Below are 12699 nucleotides of genomic sequence, written 5' to 3'. Positions count from 1 at the left end.
TTTCAAAAAAATAAATTCAGAACTAAAACAATGAATTGTAGAATGTACTTTAAAAAATAATAGAATTTATATTAAAACAAAAAATTTTGGACAATAAATTATGGGATAAAAGAGTTGAAATACAAATATTTCATTGATTAAATCACTGGAATAAACCTATTGGGCTCTCATGGGCTACTAAACTGATGGATTACATGTCATTTTTGTTAATTAATTCTTTGCACAATAATAACCTCCTAACCTATAAACATTTTTCTTATATTTATTATATGTTTTTATTTTCTCTTTTATATATGGTAATTAAAAAATCAGATATTTATGGTGATTGGTGAGTCAGTGTCAGTGTGTCACGTGACAGCATGTGCGGATTTTGGCCAAAAAGATTTGGGAAGTGACTGATGATAAATGCAATTTACCCTGAATTTGTATAAAGAGGGGGAATTAAGGATTATATAAGTGTAGGAGGCAGAAACAAAGAGATATGCTTGTGCTTCACTTGTTGTGGCTTACTTGATCATGATGTTTGGTGTCTGGTCTTGATGGATTTTGGATTGTTTAGGGAGCTCTTTTTTTTTTTCATGTGGCTGTGATGGACAAAAGAAGTGGACAAAAGAAGTGGACAAATTTAGAATGTTTGTCATGGAGTGCCAACATACATGGAGGACTTTGGGGGACCAATTTGTGAGGAGATTCCATCTTTTTCCATATATTTGGTTTTCTATGGACATTGGAGATTCCAATCACCATTTAACAAAACTAAAATTTACCAAATTAATGGAGCTCAGTTTACAACAAAACAAGAAAGTGTTGAGTAATCCTTGCTATTGTAATCAGGGACATAGTTAGGATTTTTTATGCATTCCCTCGAAAATATTTTTGGGTTATTTATCATTAATTATTGATTTTATTACTTTATTTTGTTTTTGATGCATGGTTCAAGTTTTGTGTTTGAGTTTGGGACAGGTTAGGGTGTGGATTTGTGAATTTAGAAACAGTTGTCTTACCATTAATGAAAGAATCAAAAATATTAAAAGTTAAATGGTAAACGGATACCCAGTGATAAACGATCATGGAATGATTCCAGTTTTAAAATTTAAGTAGTTTTTTAAATGATTTTGGTATTTAATACCTTAAATGAAAATGGTTTTGATATTCCCTAATCGAAAGGGTAGCTGACCTGTTGTCATTCCTATAATGGCCTCGTCAAAGACCAACCACTGACCCAAGGCCCAACTCAACTCAACACCCTAGGGCCAAGCCCCATCATCGCAAGCCATCGCTTCATCGACGGTTGAAGGGACAAGAACAAACCTTGAGCCGCTCACCCATCTATTTCCTGACATCAAGCCGCGATTTTAAACTATCCATTGACGTGGTGTGTAGCGTCCTACGTGCCCCTGGCTCGCATCATCGTGTGGGCCCTTTGAGCTGTTATAAATTGAAGGGGCCCTTCCACTTTGAGGAGATCCCCATTTGGTGATTTTTTTTCACTAAAAGCTCATTCCCACTCTACAATTTACATTCTCACACAAAGATTCGTCACAAAAGTCCTAACTTGATTGTCAGAGGTTCATCGGTTGGCTCCATCGGCCTAGAACTCTCACGATTGTCGTCTCCCCACTAGTCTTTGCATATTTCTGGTGGCCCTTATTTACACATCATAAAGTCTAGATCCGAACATCTATAACACTTAAAAAAGTTATTCAATTACACTTCTTTATCATAAAATAAAATAATATGTTAATGATAAATCAATTCAAGATTTGCCCGTTCATAATAAAGATAATGCCTCAGACCCCCAAAAGATTCTCATTTAACGTGGAGTGTTGAATGTAAAATGAGTATTATATGTGTGTTTTTAATCAATGACTATTTGAATACCATATAGATTTGGGAGATTTAACATTGTTGTTCATAATAATAAGGAAAACAAACTATAAAAGTATTTAAATGACGATATAGATATTTTATTGACCATATAGGACAAATACTTATCATGTCCGAGGAGAGTAAGGTTGGTGTAGGCCCTTAATTATTCATTTTTAATTATTGAACGGATGCTATTTTTTTTGTTTTTAAAATATTCGTAGATGCTATTATTGTTGAGCCAGAATTGTAGACAGAATTGTAATTGATGGGATGGGCATATGAAAGGGAGAGGACAAGAGATTATTGATTTTTATAATGAATTGAAATTTGGAATGAATTACTGAAAAATTTAGATTAGTGATTGCTAATTACTTAATTTTATGTATTTTATACCACATTAATTTTCACAATGAAAATATTTATAGTACGAACAATGATCAAAATATTCTTAGAAATTTTTTGACTAGGGGGCTTCGCTCAATGGTGGGTAATTTGGCTCGTGGCCCAAATACTGATGTTTTAAATACCGATCGGTACGTATTGCTTGAACTGGTTAAATCAGGTATCAGACCAGTACGATTCATATTAAAATATGAAGTCGAAGCATATCAATCAAATATCCATCAAAATGGTTGAATCAGCTAGTTTAATCGGTATTTATATTTGTGGTTTTACACATATTTTTTAAAAAAAATTTAAAACTAAAACTAACATGTTAGTTTATACAGTCCTCAAGTGAATTTTTTTAATAATGGCCTTTACGACAACCTAAAACTTTATTTATAAAAGTTGTAGTTCTAAAATTCTTTCAATTATTCAATGTTTATTGTATATTGAAAAATATGTTAAAATACTATTATTGAAAATTGAACTTTTGACAAGTTGAAAATCATAGGCCTTAATCATTAGAACAACATAATTTTTTATACTCTTATCCTCTGAAATATATATAATCTTTGTGTCGCTCGACCGGTTGAATCAATTATACCGTATACCAATCACCTAATCGGTATAATTCCGATACCGATATTTAAAACATGGCCCACCAGCATAAAGCATGAAAAGGCATCTTAAATGCTTGGAGTTACTAAGTATACAATATATAGGGGTGTAAAAAACCAAACCAAACCGTAATTCAAACCGTAAACCAAACCGAAAAAAATCATTTGATCCGGTTTTTCGGTTTACGGTCCGGTTTCGGGTTAGAAAATGCAGGTTATTTGGTTTTCGGTTTACGGTCCGGTCTCAACAATTATAATTCGGTTTCAAACCGAAAACCGAATAGTAATTTATGTTTAATAATATTTTTATAGTTTTATATAAATAAAACAATATATACAAATTAATGTTTTTAATTGCCAAGGACTCAATGAGTGAAGGATTAGTGGAACTTCAAGAATGTATGTTTGAGAATTGTGATTTACCAATTTGCATTTGAACATGTTGATTTCTAGTTTCCACAGAATGCAATTTGCAATTGAAACAAATACATAATGTAGGTTTACAGGTTCAAAGATAAGAAATTCATATATACAAATAATTATCCGGTTTAAACCGGTAAAACCGAAAACCAAACCGAAATTTTCGGTTCGGTTTAAAACGGTTTGTACATATTAAACGGTCTGATCCGGTTTATAAAAACAACAAACCAAAAATATTCGGTTTCGTGGTTTCCGGTTCCAAACCGAACCGTTAAACCGAACTTCCACCCCTAACAATATACACCATTATAGGTTTAATATTTAGGGGGAAAAAAACAAAAATTATGCATCCCAATTAAGGATTCTTTAAATAATTAAATTTAGAAAATTCATGACAAGAGGACAAAAAACAAAAACAGTAAAATATAACCTTTTTAATTAAAAGGTTATTACTGTAATCTCATATTCCCACAACGAGAAACCCAAAAAAATCCCAACGACTAGATCCAATCGTCTCCCTTCAAATTTTTCTTTTTAATTATTAAAAGAAAAAAAAAATCCTAAATTCCAAAACCTCCTCCCTCGCTTCCTCCCTCGGACAAACAGAGAGACACTCCTCCTTTCTTGTTGTCTCCGACGGCCCGGAAACCCAATCCATGCCTTCTCCCTAATCGAAATGACCCCTACCCCTTTACTCCGGAGCCAAGAAACCGACAAGGAAACCAAGCCAACCACCAGTGGCAGCCGTGGAGGAGCTGCCATGAGAGTGATAGTGCCCTTACAGGGCGTGGTGCAAGGGAGAGGCGGTCTTGTTTTGGGCTCTGTAATTCCTTGCGCTCTCTTTTATTTTCTTCAACTGTACTTCAAAAGAAACCGTAACGACCCCAAAGATAACACTGACACGCCTTCTCGGAGTTCTCCGGGGTCTTCTCCATCTCCGTCGGTGGGTCATCTAACAGAGCTTCATGGGTTGCCCCGGTCTTTTTCCCGTGCCCATCTATCGCCAAGAAGTCCAAATGCACCTATTTCGGTTTCGGGTCGGGCTAATTCGATCGTGAAGAGTGCTGATTCTCCTTACTATGTTGGATTGAAGAAGGCTGCGGAGGATCCATACGATGAATTGGGTAATCCGGATGGTGTTATTCAGCTTGGTTTGGCTGAAAACAAGGTTGGCTTCATTGCTATTGCTGTCTTTCTGTGTTGTTCCCGAGTTTGTTGTGTTTGATTAGTTAATTCATTTAACTTATTTGCTCTCTCTACTAATGTTTGTGGGTGTAGGTAACGTTGGATTTAGTTGAGGATTGGCTTGCGGAGAATGCAAATTATGCAATATTGGGTGGAGAGTTGGGAATCAGTGGGATTGCTACTTACCAACCTTCTGATGGATTGATGGAGTTGAAAATGGTACTTCATATAAACCCTGTATATTTATAGATTAAATTATCTGGATTGCTTAAAACCAATGATTGGCTTGAAGTTGGATGAGTTAACTTCAAGGTATGCTCTGAGGGGTCATCGTTGATAATATATAGCCGGCATTCTCAGATTGGCCATGCTTAATTAATTACCATTAGTTTGTGAAGAAAATAGGGAAGGTGAAGGAGAGTATGGAAAGAAAATTTCTCTCCTTTTTTTGGGGTTTTATATGCCCACGATCGATTGCAATTTTCTTCACTTATTATGTGGCCTATAATGGAGTTTCCGTGCTTCATTTCCTTTTATCTCCACACAATCTAATACATTTTCGTCAAAGGAAACATGAGTTGCATGATTGCGTCTTCAACTGGATGGTAATTGGTTGCCTGTCCAAAAATATCCATGGTTACATTAATAATACAGCTCCTTCTTTTAGGGTGAGTTACTCGAGGAGTGCAGGTTGATGAATCTTACTTCATCAGTTTGATTCTGAAGTGTGATTATTTAAGTTAGCATTGTTCTGTGTTATAACTTATAACTACCTCTGAAGATTTTGATTATGGGGAAAAGATGTTTATTTGAAGTTACTTAGTCCCATGGTTTCTTTCGTTTTTTTAATTTCAATCAGTTATATCTCTTGATGCTAACCAAGTCAAAAACAGCTAGTTGATCAACCGATTGAAAATGACAAACAAATTTTAGTCATATGACTAATTACCTGTAAATGAACTTTTGTTTTCATTATTACAAACTTCAGTTGCAGACTTGCAGTTTCCTGAGCAATCGTTTTATAAACAATAATGTATGCTATATTAGCATTGGCTTGTCTAAAGTATGTGTATTTGGTCTGTTAACTACATCAGTTAGGCACAGGCCAAAAAAAAAAAACATCGGGGTAAACATTTGTAAGAGCTAATAATTGGTTGAGATTCCAGTTTTTCTTGTATCTCTTATAAAATTTCGGATAACCGTCAATCCCTTCAGGATGCTGTGTTCAAAGCTTTGCATTTGTGTTTTGTTGTACACATGTGTACTGTTTAGATGTGTCCTAAGAATTTCTTATTTATAAGCATACATCCAGTGATTGATGAATGCTACTTCGCTTGTAAAGGAGAAATGTCTTCATAAAGTTTGAACTGCTCATCTTGCAGGCCATGGCAGGATTCATGTCACAAATGATAGAAAATATTATTTCCTTTAACCCCTCACAGATAGTATTGACAGCCGGTGCAACATCTGCAATTGAGATGCTCAGTTTCTGCCTGGCAGACGCTGGAAACGCATTTCTTATTCCTACACCATATCATCCAGGGTAATTATCAATTCCTGAGTTTTAGATGTCCATGTTAGGCTGATTAATCTGAAAAAACTGAAGTTCCAAAGACAAATATGCAGATTTGACAGGGATGTTAAATGGCGTACAGGGGTGGAGATCGTACCTGTTCCATGCCGAAGCACTGACAACTTCTGTCTAAGTATTACAGCTCTTGACCAAGCATTCAACCAGGCGAAGAAACGTGGTCAAAAAATTCGTGGGATTATAATTTCAAACCCCTCAAATCCTGTTGGCAATCTGCTTAATCGAGAAACACTTTACAGCCTTCTGGACTTTGCCCGAGAGAAAAACATCCACATAATATCTGACGAAATATTTGCAAGTTCCACTCATGGTAGTGAAGAGTTTGTGAGTGTCGCAGAGATTGTTGATTCGGAAAATCTTGATCGGGATAGAGTTCATATAGTTTACAGTCTATCCGAGGATTTGTCAATTCCAGGTTTTAGCGTAGGGGCTATTTACTCTTCCAATGAGGACGTTCTGGCTGCTGCGAAGAAACTGACTAGGTTCTCATCTATTTCGGCCCCAACCCAACGTCTTCTTTTATCCATGCTTTCAGATTCGAAATTTATTCAGATGTTCATTAAGATCAACAGAGAGAGGCTTCGGAGAATGTATGATCAATTCTTGGCAGGGCTGAAGCAACTGGGCATCGAGTGCACAAAAAGCAACGGGGGATTCTACTGTTGGGCTGACATGAGCGGACTAATTTACTCATACAGCGAGAAAGGGGAGTTTGAGCTTTGGGAGAAGCTGCTAAACATAGCTAAGATCAATGTAACTCCTGGATCTTGTTGTCATTGTATTGAACCTGGATGGTTTCGTTTCTGTTTTGCTTCATTGACTGAGAAGGATATCCCTGTAGTTATACAAAGAATTCGGAGGATTTCTGAAACCTGTAAATCTCACAGTTAAAAAAGCCATTGATTTACTCTAGATATGTTGTGTGAAGATTTTTTTGATAGCAAAAGTTACTTACTTTAAGCACTTGTTGGACTCTTGGGTGGAGGTGGCCTTCACTTCTAATCCAAGAAGCACTTGCTATGTAACTGATTTTGGTCACCTTGTACTATGCAGTGTCTTTTGAAACTATGTTGATACAGACAGTCCTCAGAGGATGAAATGAGGGTTCGATGAGTTGAAAGTCACTCATTTTCTTGTCTTGTTGATTTTGGGAGCCATTTATTCTCCCTTGTGGACAATAGCTACCTAGTTCACCAAAATGGTAGGCATGGTTATTGTCCACAAGAGATGAGTTTTAATATACAAAAAATTATTTTATCTTTATTTTAATTTTATTTTTTAAAAGGAAAAAAAATATATGAAAATTATATTATTAGAATTCAAACACTTATAATCGCTCTTTATTTTATATCAAATATGGTCATGTTCACTTACGCTCTTTGGCACACTCACCTAACGTGCATCTCGCATTCATTCAATTATGAATCAAATGTCTACCTCACACTTACCTAACGTGTATACACTCATTCAATTATGAACCAAATATCTTGCAAATCTAAAAAGAGGAGGATATCATAAGTAACTCTGGATTTTAGGATTGCTGCCCTCATTAGATAGCCATCTGTTTCATTTACCTTTGTCTTCAATTTTACCTATTTACACTTGCAAATGAAAATGAAGGCAGTAATGTAAATTTTATTTACTGGCTAGCAGAACATTTTCTTTGTTACAGCAGAAGCCAATATATGAATATAAGCACAATGAATTCTCACTTCCCAGGGAGGAACACAAAAGCAGCATCATAAACCAATAATTTTATTGCACATAAATTACAAATGTCAGGAATGAAGAAAAATGAATACAAAAGAATGAGTTTTCTATTTGCTTTTGTAGCTAAGCAATTGCCTAGCCCTCCTGCACAAACTTGTTGATCTCTCCTTCCAGCTAAACTACCTTCTTTTACACTTTGCCCCAAAATCCATTGTTAAACCCTGTTTTCAATTCATTAGTATGAGCCATTTCTGATGGACTCAAGAACTTGAACCACCTCAGCCATGCTTGGTCTCCTTGAAGGAACTTCTGATGTACAAATCAACCCTAATTTCATGACCTGAATAAGCTCATTCTCCACAAAACCCCTCAAATTCCTATCAAAACAATCTGAAGCAGAACCACTCTCCAATAACTGCCTAACATATTCACACAAAACAACCACTTCATTTGCTGTTGGACTCTCCACTGGTTTCCTGCCAGTGACTAGCTCCAAAAGAATCACTCCATAGCTATAAACATCACACTTCTCACTCAGTCTCAGACTTTGAGCCAATTCTGGTGCAACATACCCGACTGAGTTGTGGACTCGTGTTAAACCATAGTTGTCTAAAATGGGGAGCAAGTTTGCTAACCCATAATCAGACAACTTGGGTTCATAGTTTTCATCTAACAGTATGTTCGTCGATTTGATGTTAAGATGTAGTATTGCAGGTCTGCAATCATGATGAAGATAAGACAGTGCTCTTGCTGTTCCAAGAGCGATATGAAACCTCCTCGACCAGTGTAACTCAGTGTTGCCAATACCAGTACTGGTGCCTGGATAGTCAAGCCCATGCAGGTTATCATATAAGTTACCTTTTGGAACAAATTCAGATAGAATCAGCTGCATTGTAGAGGACCAATAGTAGCCTTGAAACTCAACCAAATTGGGATGGTGAATATTGCCCAACCTTCCAATTTCTTGTTCAAATTCATCTTGGTTTCTGATCCTTCCCAGTGTCTCGAGCTTCTTTACAGCAATCGAGATCCCACCTTCAAAAATAGTTCTATAGACAGTTCCAATCGAACCACCCCCTATCAAACACTCTTTGTCAAGCAAAGCTTTGGTACCATACAGCCAATCTTCATACTTAGAGGGCAAATTTTTGCTGAAAAGAACAAGCTTCCCTTTGATAACACTCGAACCTGTAGAACTTGAAGCTAAAGGCGTGCTCTCCACAACCATTGTACCGTTCTCTCTTTTACTCCTGCGAGCCTTGATATTCATGATGGTTACCACACATACCCCCATCAAGATCAGTGCTGCAGCAACAATGGCTATAATAACAGAAACACTAAGTTTGGGTTTCCGGGATGCAGATGTCGTACCATTATTATTTGCCGAGCATAATGTCTCCAAAGGGGCACCGCAGAGCCCGGGATTTCCCAAGAATGCTGATGCACCAAAAGTCCAGAATATTGGAATGGAAGGAATGACACCAGAGAGTTTATTATAGGAGAGATTGAGATGTGTTAGCATTGTCAAATTCCCAAGAGAAGAAGGGATTGATCCAGAAAGTGAATTTTGCGACAAATCAAGTAATTGAAGCTTGGATAGCATTCCTAGACTCTGTGGGATGCTCCCATTGAGCTGGTTTTTGTGCAGGTCAAGGATTTCTAGGTATGTCATGTTGTATAGGGTATCAGGCATATCTCCATCTAATGCATTACCAGAAACATCCCTGCAGTGAAGCATTAGAAATTTCTCAGTAGTGTATTCAAAACAATACCATATAAAAACTTGAATAGTTCCAGAAATAGTACATGAACTCACAGCTCAAGAAGAATTCTGCAATTGCTTATATCTTTAGGAATTTGGCCAAAAAGTTTGAGATTGTGCAAATCTAATACCCGAAGCTCCTCAATGCCTCCAAATTCAGCTGGGATAGTTCCCCCAATTGAATTATTGCCCAATCTAATCACCAATAGCCTCTCCAACTCCCCAATTCCTGCAGGAATACTCCCACTCAGCTTGTTAAACCCCAAGTCCAGTAACTTAAGGCCTTTACAGCTTGTGATGCTGAATGGGATCTCCCCATCCAAATGATTGACAGAAGCATCAAGGATTTGTAGGCTCTCGCTGCAAGTCCCAATCCCAGTAATATCGCCTTGAAACCCATTACTTGACACATTGAAGTAAGTCATGTTTTTCAATCCAAGAACCCCAAATGGAGCCAACCCGCTAAACAAATTGCTGCTAAGATCCAAATGCTCCAAACTCTGACATTGTGGTATCTCTTCTTGCACACTACCTGTGAACTGGTTGTTCCTCAAAGAAATATAATCCAGTACCTCAATATCACAAATCCCAGAAGGCAAAATCCCACTGAGATTGTTGAAAGAGAAATCAAACCCTTCAAGATTAGCACAATTTGTCATTGACACGGGTATTGAACCGGATAGGCTGTTATGTGAGAAAGATATGAACTTGGTTCTGTAACAATGCTTGAACAAAGCAGATGGAATCTCTCCACTATAACCGTTCATAGATAAATCTAAAAGACGAATATTAATCAAATTCCCGATGAACTCTGGAATGGAACCTGATAATGCATTAGAACTCAAATTGATCTTCCACAGTAACTCTAACCCTTCAAATTCTTGCGGAATATTTCCCGAGAATCGATTCCCAAACAATGACAAGATCCTCAAATTCTTCAACCCTGATAATGCAGGAGACAAGACCCCACCAAGGCTAGTGTTCCACAAAACGATTTTTTCCACAAAGCCAGCGGAGTTGCAGAACACATATCTGTAGTCTTGGCAAGGATTCCCAGTCAAGGCCCATGAAGCCAAGCTATTATAGGGGTCACTTGTGATGTTTCCTTTGAACTGCAGCAAGATCTCCTTCTCGGTCACTGGCAATACTACTCTTGTGGTTCCAAGGAAGCAAGTAAATAGAAGCAGAAAAGCATCAGAGATGCAGAATTGATGGTGCCTTCTCATGCTCACTGCATCAACTGGCGAAAATTGGATTTACCCGTCTGGCATTATGGGTCCCTAGATCCAACAGAGGAGAACATCTAGGCCTCCCTCGTGAAATACCCACCACAAGAATCGTGACCAAATAGCGCCATTTTCAACTGGGTCTCTGTAAAAGCCTTCAAAATCTCAGAATCCGAACACATTATGCACAAAGAAATCCATACACAATAACCCTTTCTCCGTCAATGGAAGCTCACAAAGAAAGATCTGGGTATTGGGTCTTTAGGGTTCTTGAAAAGAAGAAATAGAGAGCACAAAAGCAAGTATGGGAGTCAGGACAATGAAAATGGTGAAATGGGGGAGTTGGGTTTGTGAGGGAGGGAGTGGTGTCAAACTGTCAATGGCTTTTGCTGGAAAGGGAGCAGGTGAGGCAGTTTAATAGCCCTCTTAAAAAAAGCAAAAAGAAGTAGTCCCTCATCAGTAGCCATGGTTGCCTGAAACTGAAGATGGACCACGTGAATGTGATTTCCCTCTCTCACTCTCACACAATCGTTTTAGTGAATTAAAGAAAGGAAGAACAGTCTGTCTGGTTTGTATGACTGTGTAGGGCCTGTGGTAACGCATTTATTCTCTCTCAACAACCACACCACTCCCACATTATTACTGGCAGTCAACACAGACAGGCAGACAGAGAGAGGCTTAGAAGAGAAGCAAAGAAGTGAAGAAGAAGAAGAAGAAATTGAAGAAAAGAGTCGAGCTTTTTTGTTTACAGAGTAGGTAGGTGCTGGTGTTGTTGACCATTTCTTACTCTGCTGCTTTTGAAGTTTCTTCTCTTTTCTTTTTTTTTGTATCCGTTTCGATGGAGAATTTGAGAGGACGTTTGTTGGTTTCTTTATTTATTAATTATTTCTTGATTTCTAGCAGGAAATGAGACGTCTTTTTCTTTAAAATGAAGGGAATACACGTTAAAGTAAAAGTGAGTTTTGGTTTTAGTTTTAGAAATACCCAACACACAGTACCAGATGAGACACTACTATCCTATCCGTCATTGTTTAATATGTCATTAGATCAGTGGATGTAAAAAATAATCTTAATTACGAGTAATGCTAGCTATCCCAAAATATGACCTTCATTTTATTACCAACTCTATGTAACATGTGAAATGATAAACATACAACATTTCACGTTGATTGGGGAAGAAACAAATGTCATATTTTACTCTCCATCCTATTCCTATGTGACTTGATTAAAATTATAGCTCATTTAACATCCAACAATCTACGTGAATTTCTCTCTCCCTCTCAAAATAAAACATGTCAACTTTCAGCTCTTCTTCAAAACCATAGGGAAGGAAGAGAGATCCGACTCTTCTCCTCCCACCTCTTTCTCCTCCTCCCATTGGTTTGATCTGTTATTTCTCAATCTAAATATGTCGCTTTTTTATACTTCTTTTGTTGAAAAATGATTTTGTTGGAGGGAGATCGGTCTCTCTTGTTGAAGGGGAAGCCAAGATCCTTACTGTAGATCGGTCTCTCTCGTTTGGTTGTTATCCGACGATGTCCGGTGTAATACGATGTCGTTCAAGAGTGTCCGACGATGGTCGTCTTTCAACTTGTGTTAGTGTGTTTCAGTTTTTTCTTTTTTTAGTCATTTTGATTGTACTCCATCTTTCATCTTTATAATGACACGAGCGCTTAGGGATAAATTATTTACAATTAGGTCTATGACCTTTAAAAAAAACAATCTACATGAATTGGGAGTAAGATGATGTCATAAGTAGGGGGTTTCAAAGATTTTTCTTTTCCATTGCTTAATTTGCTTAATGCTTAATTGAAACATTACTGCTTCTATAAGAACTGTACATTGGATTTTAAACCCCTTCTCAAATGATTGCAAACTTTACAGAAGCATTGATGTCTAGAATTTCTTTTTGCCCAGAAAGGAAGAGAAAATATT

The 12699-nt window shown here is 37.2% G+C and overlaps 2 protein-coding genes across 2 annotated transcripts; one reads left to right on the top strand and one right to left on the bottom strand.

Annotated features, from left to right (window-relative positions):
• The first annotated feature begins 3830 nt into the window (after positions 1 to 3830).
• On the top strand, positions 3831 to 7104 carry LOC119987545 (probable aminotransferase ACS10). Its single transcript, XM_038832480.1, has 4 exons — positions 3831 to 4458; positions 4569 to 4694; positions 5858 to 6018; positions 6102 to 7104. Exons 1-4 carry the CDS (start codon positions 3967 to 3969, stop codon positions 6955 to 6957), a joined length of 1635 nt encoding a protein of 544 aa, XP_038688408.1. The 5' UTR covers positions 3831 to 3966; the 3' UTR covers positions 6958 to 7104.
• Positions 7105 to 7801: 697 nt separating this feature from the next.
• On the bottom strand, positions 7802 to 11590 carry LOC119987551 (probable LRR receptor-like serine/threonine-protein kinase At1g12460). Its single transcript, XM_038832488.1, has 2 exons — positions 9593 to 11590; positions 7802 to 9500 (listed from the first exon to the last, which is right to left on the bottom strand). The coding sequence occupies exons 1-2, from the start codon at positions 10762 to 10764 to the stop codon at positions 8012 to 8014; spliced, it is 2661 nt and encodes an 886-aa protein (XP_038688416.1). The 5' UTR covers positions 10765 to 11590; the 3' UTR covers positions 7802 to 8011.
• Between the last annotated feature and the right edge of the window lie 1109 nt (positions 11591 to 12699).

Source organism: Tripterygium wilfordii, chromosome 20 (assembly GCF_013401445.1).
Source record: "Tripterygium wilfordii isolate XIE 37 chromosome 20, ASM1340144v1, whole genome shotgun sequence".
Lineage (NCBI taxonomy): Eukaryota > Viridiplantae > Streptophyta > Magnoliopsida > Celastrales > Celastraceae > Tripterygium > Tripterygium wilfordii.
This window is presented reverse-complemented; position numbering and strand designations above follow the sequence as displayed.

What these genes read in the sequence shown, in the direction of transcription:
- LOC119987551 (XM_038832488.1), bottom strand. Translation starts at nt 10,764, where the DNA reads ATGAGAAGGCACCATCAATTCTGCATCTCTGATGCTTTTCTGCTTCTA. An exon ending in TGCAGAATTCTTCTTGAGCT is followed by an intron (nt 9,501 to 9,592) that starts GTGAGTTCATGT and finishes GCTTCACTGCAG; the next exon opens with GGATGTTTCTGGTAATGCAT.
- LOC119987545 (XM_038832480.1), top strand. Translation starts at nt 3,967, where the DNA reads ATGACCCCTACCCCTTTACTCCGGAGCCAAGAAACCGACAAGGAAACC. An exon ending in TTGGTTTGGCTGAAAACAAG is followed by an intron (nt 4,459 to 4,568) that starts GTTGGCTTCATT and finishes TTGTGGGTGTAG; the next exon opens with GTAACGTTGGATTTAGTTGA. An exon ending in CCTACACCATATCATCCAGG is followed by an intron (nt 6,019 to 6,101) that starts GTAATTATCAAT and finishes ACAAATATGCAG; the next exon opens with ATTTGACAGGGATGTTAAAT.